The sequence below is a fragment of the Chelonia mydas genome, chromosome 1, assembly GCF_015237465.2.
Source record: "Chelonia mydas isolate rCheMyd1 chromosome 1, rCheMyd1.pri.v2, whole genome shotgun sequence".
NCBI lineage: Eukaryota > Metazoa > Chordata > Testudines > Cheloniidae > Chelonia > Chelonia mydas.
The window spans coordinates 165,705,398-165,720,602 of record NC_057849.1 but is presented as its reverse complement, the minus strand read 5'-3'; the positions used below and the strand labels follow the sequence as shown (position 1 = coordinate 165,720,602).

Genomic DNA, 15,205 nt, shown 5'->3' with positions numbered 1-15,205 from the left:
ATCTTGTATCTGTTGAAAAGATGGCAGAGTTGCCATTGTAATGTACCCTGTCTTAGGGCCCCAGTGAATTTCTGCCTGAGCCAGCACGAATTCTTCCTAGGGCTCGGGCTGCAACACAGACCCTGTATACCCCTACAATGTAGGTTGCAGCTTAAAAGCCACCTTGAGGCTCATATTCATTACAAAAAGAAAGGGCTCATTCTTTAATGAGACTGTCATTAACAGTCGCTAAAGTAATTTGGGAGGATAAGTAGGTTTGTTGTGACAATAATTCTTGGGAAGGCAAACAGGACAAAATTTAGTTTTGTTTTATAGAGTATAAGATGATTTAATTGATACAATCTAAAAAGTACTTCATTACTACTGACTGTAAAGCAGAGTTCAAATTACATACAGGAGTACACGGATGCTATTTTCCTAGATACACCAGAATATCAAACACAATCTTAAGGGGTCACTATAACACAAACCTAGAAGAGAACCCCAAGACTCAGAACAAAAGTCTCTTACTCACAATTTTTCAATACATAGGTAGGGCCCTACCAAATTCATGGTCCATTTTGGTCAATTTCACGGACATAGGATTTTAAAAATAATAAATGTCATGACTTCAGCTATTTAAATCTGAAATTTCATAGTGTTGTAATTGTAGGGGCCCTGACTCAAAAAGGAGTTGTGTGTGTGTGTGTGTGGGGGGGGGGGTCGCAAGGTTATTGTGTGTGTCGGGGGGGGGGGGGGGGGGGTTGCAGTACTGCTACCCTTACTTATGCGCTGCTGCTGGCAGTGACGCTGCCTTCAGAGCTGGGCAGCTGGAGAGCGGCGGCTGCTGGCCGGGATCCACAGGTGCTGGAACTAGTGGTGTGGGGAGTGCTGCAGCACCCTCTGGCTTGAAGTGGTTTCCATCATATATAGGTTTTATAGTTCAGCACAGAAATAGGGAAGGCATGGCACGGTATGGTATTGTCACCCTTACTTCTGTGCTGCTGCTGGTGGGGCGCTGCCTTCAGAACCGGGGGCCTGGCCAACGCAGCCACTCTCTGGCCGCCCAGCTCTGAAGGCAACACAGAAGTAAGTGTGGAAATACCACAACCCCCCTAAAATAACCTTGCGACCCCCCTCGCACAACTCCCTTTTGGGTCAGGACCCCCAATTTGAGAAACACTGCTCTCCCCTGTGAAATCTGAATAGTATAGGGTAAAAGCACACAAAAGACCAGATTTCATGGCCCATGATGTGTTTTTCATGGCTGTGAATTTGGTAGGGCCCTATACATAGGTGCCCCAGTTACGGTTGCCAACCCTCCAGAATTGTCCTGGAGTCTCCAGGAATTAAAGATTATGTCCAACCCAAACTGACAACCCTACCACCAAAGTCCCATGTCTACTTTATAGAGTAGATTCTGGGCCTCTGTAGGAGGTAGAAAAAGAGGCAGAAAAAGGGCAGAATTACCTCCCTTACAGAAAGAAGCAGTCTAGCAAAAACAAATCAAACCTACTTTATAAATTGCTAAACCAAAATAATCTAAAACAAAGACCATTTATAAAAGCTCACGATTTATATGGCTAACTGACATTTTTTGTGGATTAAAAAAAAATTACTGTCCCTCTGGTATTCTTTACATGAAATAAACTATATTAGAAGATAATGAAACTCTGTGGCTGCCGGATACAGATGTTAATTGCCAAAGGTCCCATTCTCCTTCCACAGAAGTCAATATCCACTATATTACTTGAAACATATTGTACTCAAGTGAAACAGCATTAACAGTACACCTACCATACAGCAATTTTGAAAGCACTATTGTAAAGCTGACATTTTATTTCATTCCTGGAAATATGCATAGTCAAGGATTAAATTTTAGTCAATAAGATGATGTCTCCAAAAAAATGTGTAAGGATGTGAAATACTGCTTCTTGTGTCAGAAACATATGGTGTTATTGTTGTCATAAAACTGTAGAGAATGAAAGCCACAACTTTTCATTTTTGACTGTGATTTTATTCTCCTACTGTCCATTTGAATTACATATTTCACATGGTATACATAAGCAGCCGCAAGAAGCAGCAAATGAGAGCTGAATTGTGATTCTGTAGCCCTCTTTCAGAATTTCAGTTTACGTTAATGAGTCTTAGGAATTAGTACAAAGTACAGGGTAGGAGCCACATTGTTAACAAGAAGCTTTCTATTTCTGGTCAGTCACAATACGGTTAAGATTAAATGGCTCAGAGATATGAGAGATGTTATTAGATTGTTTCACTGCAGTTCCTCTTAGGTTAGGACTACACAGCATAATCTGGCACAGTGATATTCAGATTGAGGCTCACAAGCAGCTCTTTAATGTTTCTTCTGCGGCTCTTTGCATCACATGAAATTAAAACAGTGTGTGATTATGAACCAATCAGGATGCTTTCACTGTCTTATTAACTAATTGTAGTTGATAAAATAATAATACTTGGAGGCAGTCATTTTGCTGTGAGAATATATATATCTGTATGTATAAAAATAGTAAATTATAAACAATGAATGCACATGACTGTGGCTCTTTTGGAGTAATGTTGATTGCTAATTTAGCTCCCATATCACTGATCTAGAATATTGCGATTTAGGAGAAACATTTAGGCTTTAAGGCTATTAAGGCTTTTGACAGTGTACACAGAGACAGTCTCTGGAACATTATGGCTTACTATGGAACACTAGCAAAAATACTTGGAATAATCAAAGACATATATGAGAATGCTAACTGCACAGACAGATAGTGATAACATCACCTAAATGTTTGCAGAGACAACTGGAGTAAGGCAAGGGTGTATTATGCCCCACGGCTGTTTGCATTGGTCTTTGACGGCATCATGAGGAAAGTAACTGCAGAAGGCAACTGAGGTATTTTATGGACAAATGATAAAGTACAATTGAATGAATTTGTTTTTGCTGATGACAGTGTCTCGCTCAGTTCAACGCCTCACCTAATGGAAGAAAAGACCCTGGCTTTGGTAGAAATAGCAAAACAAGTTGGTTTGTTTATCAACAAGGGAAAAACAAAATATATCACTATCAATGTTCCAAAAATCAACAGTGCAAGTAAATGGAGAAACACAAGAATAAGTAAGTCACTTCACGTATCTAGGGGGTGAGATGTGCCATGATGGTGACACTATGCAATGAATATCAAAATAGCAAACTCTTTTAATAAATGTTAAAAGATTTGGAAAAGTAGAATGATCAGCACCAATACAAAAATACTAATTTTTAACACTAGCATCATATTGGTCCTTGTGTCCATGACTCTGCTCCATGAACATGTAACAGCAATTGATAAGATGATCGATTTATTCCAAAGTACATGCCTGTGGACAATTTTCAGAGTCCACTGGAAAAAGTTCATTATAGTATCAGAAATTCTAAGTAGAACACACCAACTTAAAGCATCATATGGCAAGACAAAGACCATGGTCATATTTAGGGCACACTTTAAGGATGACACCTAACACAACTTCCACGTCAAGTGATAACATGGACACCCTCTGGAAAGTGAAAGATAGCATGATCTAGAGAAAGGTTACATAGAACAGAGAAAGAAACTAAATCCATCGACACTCAGAAGCCAGAACAGACCAACACAAGACCAAAACAAATGGTGAAAACTGACTTATGCACCTGATGGTGCGGGAGAAGAAAGAAGGAAAGAAAAGAAAGGAAAGGAAATTTAGGAAGAATATTTAGTCTTGGCCCTCAACAGGGCTCTAAATAAATAGGAACAGATGGAAATAGCCTGTTGTCTCATAAGAATGCAGCTTTTGCAGGTCAGACGGTTTGAGAAAGATTATTTGCATTAGAGTAGCACTCAATATATATTACCTCTGAAGGGCTTTCAGATGATAGAGGCCTGAGGAGTGGAAGGCTGAATTTGATACTCATTCTCTCTGTCATGATAGCACGTAAAACTACTTCTAGTGCATTGAGTAAACCTTTCCCACATATTTTTGGCATCTTTATACTAACTCCCAACATTCCACACAAGGGTCTTCAGACTCTACCCCCTTCACCTCATGGTTCAAACCCCACTACATCCACTCCCACAGGGGAATCCTCCCATTGGAAACCAGAATTAAACTCAGATGTAAAGTTTTATAAATTAGTCCTTTAGGCTTGCAATAGGGTGGTCCTTATGCTTCTGAAAAGTCACAAGCACAAAACTGTAATTGCCAGAAAATTGACATTTTATAATCAAATGTGCTTCTAGTCATGTGAACCACTGAATATTGAAATTAAACCTCTTTTAATCAGTGTATTTCAAGCAGATTGTAAAAAGTTTTACAATATAGATGCAAATGTATCTCTTAGCCAACGGTTGCTGAGCATTTTAGAATTTATTATGAATTCTGAATTTCACTGTATTTATTGTGAAGTACATAAACCCGGTCTCTGCCCATACTCCTAGTTTATCCAAGACATTCTGAATGTTCATGCACTTTTCCTTCATATCAACTGTCCACACAAAACCATGAATCAACTTAATATACATTTCTTATTCCAGGTCACTGATATCTGAAATGAACAAAATCCCTGTTCATCACAACTCTTGTTGAACTCAGTCAGTCACCTTCCTCATTTACATACTGATTCCAGTCAGAAGTACCCTTTGCTTGATATCACATATCTTACTGCATATGCCATTCTTTCTGCCATTACATATTCTTTTTTTCCAGTTCTGCAGCTTGGAGTATGCACAAAAATTTTATATTGACCATATCTGCCTTTTTTCCTTCCAGTCTTTCTGTCCCTCTTCCTTCCTTCCTGCCACAAAACGCAGCCCCCAGACAGTAATAAAAGTATTTTCCCCTGAAGTTCACATAATACCTGTCAATTCACTAATCAGACTGCTACTTTCTCACCATTTCTTTTGGATTTGTTCAGCGTCCTCTTTTGCAAATCACAGATTTCTAAGGTTTTTATTTGCCCTGCATTCCATTTGGTTTTTGGTATCACTGGAGTGATGTGTTGTATTTTTCAGTCCAAGCAGGACTCAAAATAATCAGTCCTTTACCAAAGGACTTCATAAACTTTGCAACAAAATACATCCCTTAAACTGCCCCGACAAACAAAGGAGCCTGGACTGATGGCTATGCCGAGCTGGCTTTTAGATTTGTAAAGCTTGCAGTGCCACTTCTCACTAATTCTGAAGCCTTGAACATCAGTGACAATCTCAGCTTTCATTTTCTTGTCTACCTTTTAAGTAGACATTTCCACTTCTTTCTTTTGCGAAAATATCCCTGAGAATATAAACTGATCACGAGGGTTAAACCTTTGCCAGTGACTTTCCTAAATACCCAAGGAATTCATTACCCAGGAGCGGTGTATGGGGACAAACCCACATCCTCAAGTCCCTCAGTTTTTTGGAGGACCTAGGTCTGGTCAAATGACAGTCGTCAAAAAATTATTTGGCTTATTTCACACCATTTTGTGACTAAGTTATTCAACATTTTGCCCCATTATTCACCCAGCTCTGGGAAGATGCCAGACCCACTGAGAGCTGTGGGTGCGACTGAGGCTGAGGGTGCTACCTAAGATGCTACTGATGGCACAGGATTTAGTAATGCAATCTCCCCCAGACAGTCCCTTGCAACTGAGACAGCTCCATTGTTAAGCACCCAGCATGGCCTCTGGCTACAAAGAGGGGCAGCTCAATAAAATAAGAGACTGACTGGTGTAATGGACTGTAGAAACTTCACCAGTCTAACCCTCGCTGTGACACTACCTAGTTCCCTGTGTGGGCTCAGTCAAGTCACTTAATCTATCTTAAACTCTCCTTCTCTGTTGGCATTTATAGTGGTCTCATCAGTACTGGTATCTTAGCATTTGTAAAAACTGGAATAATGTAGATGCCTACTTCACAGAAATGAGGTGACAATTAGTGTTTGCAATGTTCTATCAAGCGGTAAAATTCATCCAAATGCACACAAAATCCTCCACCGGCCCAGCAACTCCCAGGTCTCAAACTTATTTTAGATAACTGTCCATTGCAAAACTGTTTATTACACAGATTGGAAACAATGCATAAACACTAAGAAAAGCAGGTCGGCTCTACCTCCTGCAGCTGAAGGCGCTGTGACCTGAAGTCTTCCTCCTATCCCCGCCCTTTATATAAAATGGGTCTAATCTTGCAGGATGCTAAGGAATCATTTTGTTGACCCTCCCCAAATCCCTGTGCTGAGCACTGTTACCAGGAAGGGCAGAATTGGTTAGGTTTGTGGGGCAGTGGAAGATTAAAATTGTTCTTCAGGCCCACCCAACGACGATATGGTTGTCTCTGATTTGATATCCTTTGCTAACATTCCCACCACTCTATGCAAGACATACAGACTGGAGCTGGAATAGGGATCTCAGAAACAACAACCCCTCTCTCTCTCTGTTAAAAAATGAGGAAATATCCTTAGAATGAGTTTTTATTACATAGAAAAGAAAATTAAATTGGAACATTTTATCCCCTGGGTGGAAGCAAGAACCTATTTTAATTCTCAGACAATACCAGGAAATCTTGAATACGTGCTCTCCTATTTCCAGAGGAATACAAGATTCTGACACTCTATTGTTAGATTATGTACTTTTGTCTAAAATATTTCTAATTTGGTCCAAAGGCCTTGGACAAATTAAGATAATATCAATATGCCTGCTCCTTCAAAGCATGATGAAGTATGCTGACTGGAACACTGATATACTCCCCATGTTCTAGGACCAAAACAGAAGAAATTTTTTTTTTTAAAGGCATGATATACGTCTCTTTGCTAGTCTGGTTTTGATCAAGAATATGTAACAAATAACTCTCACGGTTTGCATTCTGAAAGTTAAATAGAAACTATTGATGCAATTGCTAAACACAATTTGCAGTGCAATTTATCACAGAATACCATTATATGTTTTAACGTTTGCTTTGTTCTGATGCACATGTGAAACACTTACTGGCTATCACTACATTTAGACACTGAGCCTACAATTAGACTTGCTAGTGCAGACCTGTACACCTACAAGAAACCTTACTGATTTCAAACAGGGCTGCACTTGGGGACAAAGATCTGCATTAGTGGATTTAATTACAGGATTGGGATCTGTTTCTATACATGCATGTTGAATGGAGAATTTAACCCTTGCACTTCTTTTGGTATGGGTATATCCTTGTTTCCGCTCCATCAGCAACCATTGTTTTTACACATACCACAATGTGCAACACACACTAGAACGTGAAAGGACCAGCAGACCCTAATCTGAAATGTTTACAATGAATTCTAACTAAAGACAAAACACCAGTTTTCAAAAGCATGAACAAATGACACATGCGCAAAACAGGAAGATCAGATTTACAATAATCTAGCCCACTTATCAAATGCCTTTGTTCTGGTCTGTCCTTGGCTTGAATAAATCAGTGTAGCTCCAATGATCACAAAGAATTTACATTAATTTACACAAGCTGATGATCTAGCCAAATCTATTGACATGAATACATATTTTAAAAGTATACAACACTTGGATTTCATGGCACCATTAAGGGTTTTTATTCTGGAAATATTTATAACGTTATTAGCAGGAAACAATCTTGAAATGTTTATTGCCAAACAGTTTTCAGTAACCTAAATTTACAGCAAGCCACGAATACAGGGCATCAATTTTCTCAAGAAAGTGACAATACTTACGAAAGGACATTCCCAATATAGGCATAATACGAGCAGCAGTAGGGGGTAGTCCCATCACAGCAGTAAGCTTTGCAGTCATTGTCACACTGAGCAAGACAATCTTCTGCAGAATAAAAACAACAATGCATTCTCAATAGTAAAAAACTATACAGCAAAGCTTTAAAGAAGATGCATTGTAGCAGCTTTTTGCATTGAACCAGACACTGATAGGACTTCACTTGAGGTTTGATCTGATTCTGCAATCCGAACTCCAGCAGAATTCCAACTGGCTTGAAGAGTACATCTTCAGGTGCCACTGTATATCTGTATTTTTCAGTCTGGCTATATGGGCTCTCTCCCTCTGTTTTTTAAAAAAGAATTTCAAATTTCCAACAGCGGAAACCCATTGTCTTAAGGCACCATCTGCTAGCTAAGAACAATTGAAGCACAGTGCACTTTGACTCCTCCCCCACTAACCCTGTCTCCAAATCATCCTCTGTATTAGAGGCCGCAAGCAGGGTAGTGTAGGAGCTGGCTATGCCACCATAGAACACCTTTGTGCCCAGGGAACGCCTAACGAGAAGGATACAACCACTTTTGCCCTCACCCCTCCCAGTCTTTCAATGTGTCATTTTCTGGGAATGACAGAATAATCAAACTGTAAAAAGAAATACAATCAAAAGGTTAGCAAACAAAGAACAAATGTCCACATATTGAAGAAAGAGAAAAGTTTTTCACTCGCAGTGGTTTTGTTGTTGTTTTTAAAGAAACAAACCAGTCCTCCTAAGTAAAAGCCACAATCCAAAGTTCAGGTTCTCCTCTGAAAAAGTAGCTCTGTAAAACTGTTATTGCAGTGTTCCAAGTTTATTGCATCTCACTGATCTCCAGTGCAATTTTGTTAAGTTTACACATCAAGATGTTTTTCTAACTGTCATAAACCCAACCTAGGCTCTGGAGTCTACTTGGGTTCTTTCCATCTTGTAGGTCATTAACTCCAGTAATGAAGATTCAACAAGCCAAATTAATTCCTTAGCTAAACACATGCAGCCCCATTGAGGGCTTAATTGGAAGACAATGGATTTGCACAAGTGCAATTGAGGGTTTTATTTGGAGACTTTTGCCCCTATGCAACTACAAATTAAGCCCTTGTTGACATTTCTGCATTAGTTTTCAGTGGGGCTTCTCCTGTCAGTAAGGTCAGGCCCATATGCTTCAGAGCCTTGCTTCCTCACAATAATTAACATAGCAAAGGAAGTGGAAGAATCCTACAACAATCATCTACATGGCTACAGCAATCACTGCCTCCTGGTTTTACTGGTGCTGGGTCACCTAGCTGATAATGAGGGATTTAAAAATCTTGCAGTGCTCATTTAGGGGGAGTGAGTGAGTGAGCAAGCTACTTTAATTTTTGGTAGCATTAGAGAGACTTAAAATGGGCATGATTTCCTTTTTGAGAAAAAAGGAGGAGTCCTTGTGGCACCTTAGAGACTAACATTTATTTGGGCATAAGCTTTCATGGGCTAGAACCCACTTCATCAGATGCATGGAGTGAAAATACAGGAGCAGGTATAAATACATGAAAGGAGGGGGGTTGCTTTACCAAGTGTGAGGTCAGTCTAACGAGATAAATCAATTAACAGCAGGATACCAAGGGAGGAAAAATAACTTTTGATGTGGTAAGAGAATGGCCCATTACAGACAGTTGACAAGAAGGTGTGAGTAACAGTAAGGAGAAATTAGTATGGGGGAAATTAGGTTTTGTAATGACTCAACCACTTCCAGTCTTTATTCAGGTTGCAAATTAATTCCAGTTCTGCAGTTTCACATTAGAGTCTGTTTTTGAAGTTTTTTTGTTGAAGAATTGCCACTTTTAGGTCTGTTATTGAGTGACCAGAGAGATTGAATTGTTCTCCTACTGGTTTTTGAATGTTATGATTCCTGATGTCAGATTTGTGTCCATTTATTGTTTTGCATAGAGACTGTCCGGTTTGGCCAACCTACATGGCAGAAGGGCACTGCTGGCACATGATGGCATATATCACATTGGTAGATGTACAGGTGAACGAGCCCCTGGTGGAGTGGCTGATGTGGTTAGGTCCTATGATGGTGTCCCTTGAATAGATATGTGGACAGAGTTGACATCGGGGTTTGTAGCAGAGTTTGGTTCCTGGGTTGGTGTTTTTGTTGTGTGGGGTGTAGTTACTGGTGAGTATTTGCTTCAGGTTGGGGGGCTGTCTGTAAGCGAGGAATCCCATAGAAATGTCCTGTACACACACTTCTCATTCAAAGAATGTAGATGATCAATTATTTGATCAAGCAACACAAATGAAACAAATTATCAATTTAAATTATCAACAATAATGAAACTTCCCCAAAAGTGGCAAAACTTATCAGCCAACACACAAGATACTCTTATGTGAAAGAATAGTGCTATGCTTAATTGTTAACTGTACAAACCACAGAATCTCGGTAGCTTCTGATTGATAATTGTACTGTCAATTTTAAAGTTACTGAGTCAGGAAAGCACTTAAGCATGTGCTTCACTTTATCCATATCCTTAAATCCCAAAGAGTACGGTCCTGAATAGGGATTCTTTCCTGATCTGAGGCTTCAGTACTTTTCAAATGAGGGCAATATGAGGTAAATTAGTCCCCTTGGGCTAAATTCAGACCCACTTTAAGTGGCAGCTACTCCATTGTAATCATGGGATTTGTATAGCATTTTTTTTTTTTAAATAACGTCTCCCACCATTGCAGCGCCTCCTCCCTGTATGGCAGTGGTGGGCAACCTGCAGCCCGTCAGGGTAATCCACTGGCAGGCCGTCAGACATTTTGTTTACATTTGTACAGCTGCCCACAGCTCCCCGTGGCCGCGGTTTGCCGTTCCCAGCCAAGGGGAGCTGCGGGAAGCGGTGCGGGCCGCAGGGACATTCTGGCCACCGCTTCCCGCAGCTTCCATTGGCCAGGAATGGCAAACCGCAGCCACCGGGAGCTGTGGGCAGCCATGCAAATGTAAACAAACTGTCTGGCGGCCTGCCAGCCGATTACCCTGATGGGCCACAGGTTGCCCACCACTGCCGTATGGCAATGGCAGACATGGGACTCGTTTTCGTGTTTTGTTTTTTTAAAACCTACCATGTCATGTACACCTCCTCTGTGTAAATTTACATGGCAGGTGGTAAAAATGCTGTCACCTGTCTGCAATAGCACTGCCAATGTGCTTCCATTTGTGGTACTGCAACTGTCGAAGGACTGCAAAAGAGACTCATACAGATACAACCATGGAGCTACGGATGCTTACACCTGGTCTGAGTTTGGACTGAACACAGACAACAATTTCCTGAGGTTCCAGGTTTTATTTAATTGCAATTAATATTAAAAGGTTAAATGCATATCCACTTCAGTCTACACTACAAATAGCTCATAAACTAATTATCTACTGTAATAAAATGAGAGAAACAGGATAAAGTGAAAAGAAAAGGAGGACTTGTGGCACCTTAGAGACTAACAAATTTATCTGAGCATAAGCTTTCGTGAACTACAGCTCACTTCATCAGGTGCAGGATAGGGTCCTAAATTACTACAACATGAGCATGTTGCATAGGGGAGGATGTTTGGAGAAGCTTTTATTATTATTATTTTGGTTTAGTTCAATTAGTTTTAAAGATAATTAAATGTGATTGTTATCAATTTAAAAATCAACATAGTAAAGACAAATGTAATTGTTCTCAGGAGCAGATGACAGAGCTAGGGAAAATGTGCCCTTACTTTATTTGCTCTATTTATCGGCAATTTTAAACCTGGAGTGGCGCACACACAGGGTTTTCCTCTGCAGGTAATCCACTGAAAACTGCTCATCCTGGTGCGAAAGAAAAGCTGCCTGGATTCAGAGTCGCTTAGTAAAACTGGGTTAAGCAATTCCACAGTCACTGCAGCACGTTTGCCAAACAAGCCCCTTCCTTCTTCTGAAAGGGGCTGGTCCGAGTCCCAGGCGGGGGGATGCCGCTCTGTGTCCGAGGCAGACAGCCCTGCTCACCGAAACCCCTCAGGGGCCGGGGCCGGACACGCGCCAACTTGCAAGAGGGGAATCCCGCTGAAGCGCCCCAGGCGCCGGGAACTCGCCCGTGGCCCGCCACCGCGGCGTTCCGCGGGCTTTTGCCGGAGGCTGGCAAGCCCTGGCACGTGGGCAGGGGGAGAGCAGAACAGCTGCTGCAGCATGGACGCGGTGCAGCCCTGGCCTGCCCGCTTCTCCGAACCGCTCTGCCTCGCTCACCCAGCCCCCGCCCCGGGCTCCCTGGCACCCCTGCAGCCGCCCCCCAGCCACCGACAAGCGGCACCTCCGCCCCGCGCCTTCCCCACTGACCTGCGAGGACAAAGAGCAGCACCAGCTTGGGAAGCAAGTCTCCTTGGCCGCCCCGCTCCGGCGTGTCCATGCAAGCGGGCTGCGGACGGACAGCGGGACTGCGCCTCCTCCGCTGCGGGGCAGAGATGGGCCCCGCGGGAAAGCAAAGGGCGCAGCCGGGGCTGGGGGCCTGAGCTGCCGCGTGCGCCCGCCCATCAGCGGGGCGCTGCCCTGCACTGCGGAGCGCTGCCGCCGCCGGCCGGGCCTCTCACGCCCCCTTCGTCTTGCTGCTGCCTCTCGGGCCTGGCCGGGGCTCACGTTTCGGCTCGGTGGGTGGCACTGACGTGTGTACAGAGGCAGCGTGTCTGCCCGTGCGCCCTGGCTGTGAGTGGGGGGGGGCGTTCACACACAGAAGCGAGCCGATGGTTTTAGGAGCCGAGCTTCGCAAAGCGCCCTGCGAAGTTACGGCACGGGCACGATATACCAAGCAGCTGTAGTTGCTGATGTGTCTGCACGGGCGGCGGGGAGCCGCGGAGAGCACACAACAGCCCAGCTGGTTGCATTCCGCTGAAGCATCCCTTTCTCTCACTAGGTGTGGGGGGAGACATCTGGATGACTGTGAGCCTTTCGTCCTGGGCTGCTTTTCATATAATTGTTCAGCTGGTGCCACAATAGCTTGGGGGGAAGGGGGGGTTCATAGCGGGCGCTCTGAAAGCAGTCGTTATACATTAGATGGAATACGCAGCACAACCCCAACGTAGCAGTGTGCTAGGCTGTGACTTGATAGAAATCACACACCTTACATGACGGCAGATGCACCTGTCACTTGAAGGAAGTCCAAACAGTTTATCCCCAGACTCTCACTACATGCAGCAGAAGCTGGATGCTTTGGATCAATTTTGAGGACAATTTTTGAAACCTAACAAATTACTAAATGTAGATCCTGTAAATCCCAGCACCTACAACTGATGGGTGCTGGTGTGTATATCTTTTTGTTAATTGTTTTGTACCTGCTGAATGGAGCAAGTACAAGAAAAACATCCATCCATCCCTTTTACTCTATGCACACTCAAACAGCTGTACTTAATTGTTTAGAACATATAGGAGCAGCCTGTTATCAGATATGTATTCTGGTGTCTGACCTGTTATTTGTTGCTTACCTCCCTGCTCTGGCTTTAGGTCAGACTAGCTTAGAAAAGCAGGAGTTACCTGGAGGATTTTAGAAGTTGCCTTTGGCATTTGCAAATACAGACCTCCCTCCTGACTGACATTGTTGCTATACCTATGATAAACCAAAGCCAACTGTGGCATGTAATTACCTAATTTGTGGTTAGTTGTTGTTTTTTGTTTGTTTGTTTAGATAATGGCATAGAGAGTACAGTGATAAAGTTTGCAGCCAATACCAAATTGGGAGGGGTTACAAATGCTTTGGAGGATATGATTAAAATTCAAAATGATCTGGACAAACTGGTCCAGAAATGGTCTGAAGTAAATAGGATGAAATTCAATCAGGATCAATGCAAAGTACTCCCCTTAGGAAGAAATAATCAGTTGCACACATACAAAATGGGAAATGACTGCACAGGAAGGAGTACTGCAGAAAGGGATCTGAGGGTCATAGTGGATCACAAGCTAAATATGAGCTAACAGTGTAACACTGTTGCAACAGGCCTGCATGGCTCTGCTAATTAGGTGGGTGGCCCTCCATTCTGTCATGTGCAGCTGCCCAGGCGCGTATCTTAGAAGGAACTATCTGTAGACTACCTGAATGGAGCTTGCGGACCACGGTTTGTGAACCTCTGGTCTAAATAATACTAAGTCCTTCCATGAACACAAGGGACTGGACTAAATGACCTCTTGAAGTCCCTTCCAGACCTACGATTCTATGATCATCTACCATAAAAGCCATAGTTTAATTTTTGGCACCAGTCCTGCTCCCATTGATGTCAGTAGAAGCAGGATCAGACCTTTGAGTGGTGAATGGCTTGTGCGCATTCTACTGTAGGGGTTTGGACAATGGTTGTATTTGTACCTGCTTTTTATTTATTTTTTTTAAATCAGACATAGTATTCACATCTGATTTTTCTGGATATACTGGAACTAGACTGCCTATTTTGCTTGCAGCCACATGGACAGAATCAACATATGGAAAAGTGAATATAAAACAATGTCCACTGTAATGTTTTTTCACTACATCTAAAATACTTTTCAAACATGATTACAGGCCTGTGTACTTATTACACAGTTTGTGGACCTATTTATATTAAGAGAAACTAAAAAACTATATTACCTGAGGAAAATTATAGCATGGTTTTACCTATTGTAGATGATATTTAAAAAATTGCTGTTGATATTGAATAAGAAAATTGTTCTACAATGTAAGCTGGAAACAATATCTTCAAAGTATTTGTCAAGTATGAATCCTACAACCATATATAAATATTTCAGTTAACCTTGTTCAAGAATTAATGGGGATAGGGCCCGGAGGCCAAAATATTTAGCCTATGATCTCAAAGAAACAACAACCACCCACCAATCTGTCTTTGTAATGAGTTATATGCTAAGAAATGCACTTTGAAATATTAAAGAATGCACACACAAAAATGAGAACAATCCACAGGTGTTTTCGTTCATAAAAGGCCTGTTGTACATGCATCTATTGGTGGCTAGGAGAGGGAGGACTTGGGGAGGAGAGAGGGATCTAAGGACTTTTTGGGAATATGTTACTTCCCCTCCTCAAAAAAACACAAAACGTTAACACCCCAAGGCAAATAAACACACAACCCACACACCGACAAAAACACTTTGCAAACCTGTGGCTTTGTCTACCATTCATTTATTAGCATGTGTTTTATTTATGTTAGAAATTAACCATTAAAACAACCCTCTTTTCCTTTATGTTCTTGATTACCATGCAGCATCTCACTTGAGTTAAAGGCTGGAAACAGCTGAACGGTGATTTAAATTATAGTGATTTACAGACCAAGTGGGTGCAACTTCATCAAATTCAGTAGGGTTGCACCTGTTTACTATGTCTGAATTTGGCCTCCTGGCCAACATTTATGCCTCAATAATCTGATAGTTTATCTTTTATCCATTAAATAAATCATTTAGTTTTATCAACAGATACATTGCTTTCACATTTGCTATCTATGCTATCAGACTGATGAGATTCAGATCTCATACATAAAAAACTGGAGAA

At 41.9% G+C, this 15,205-nt stretch overlaps 1 protein-coding gene across 2 annotated transcripts in view; it reads right to left on the bottom strand.

The window, feature by feature from the left end:
- Nucleotides 1–14,596, bottom strand: part of CYYR1 (cysteine and tyrosine rich 1) — an 82,100-nt gene extending 67,504 nt beyond the window's left edge. For both annotated transcript variants that reach the window (XM_007070723.4, XM_037905584.2), the window contains exons 1-2: nucleotides 12,025–14,596; nucleotides 7,684–7,786 (exon numbers count right to left, since the gene is read on the bottom strand). In XM_007070723.4, the coding sequence (XP_007070785.1) occupies nucleotides 7,684–7,786; nucleotides 12,025–12,094 (173 nt within the window). In that variant the 5' untranslated portion in view covers nucleotides 12,095–14,596. The remainder of the gene's footprint in view (nucleotides 1–7,683; nucleotides 7,787–12,024) is intronic.
- Between the last annotated feature and the right edge of the window lie 609 nt (nucleotides 14,597–15,205).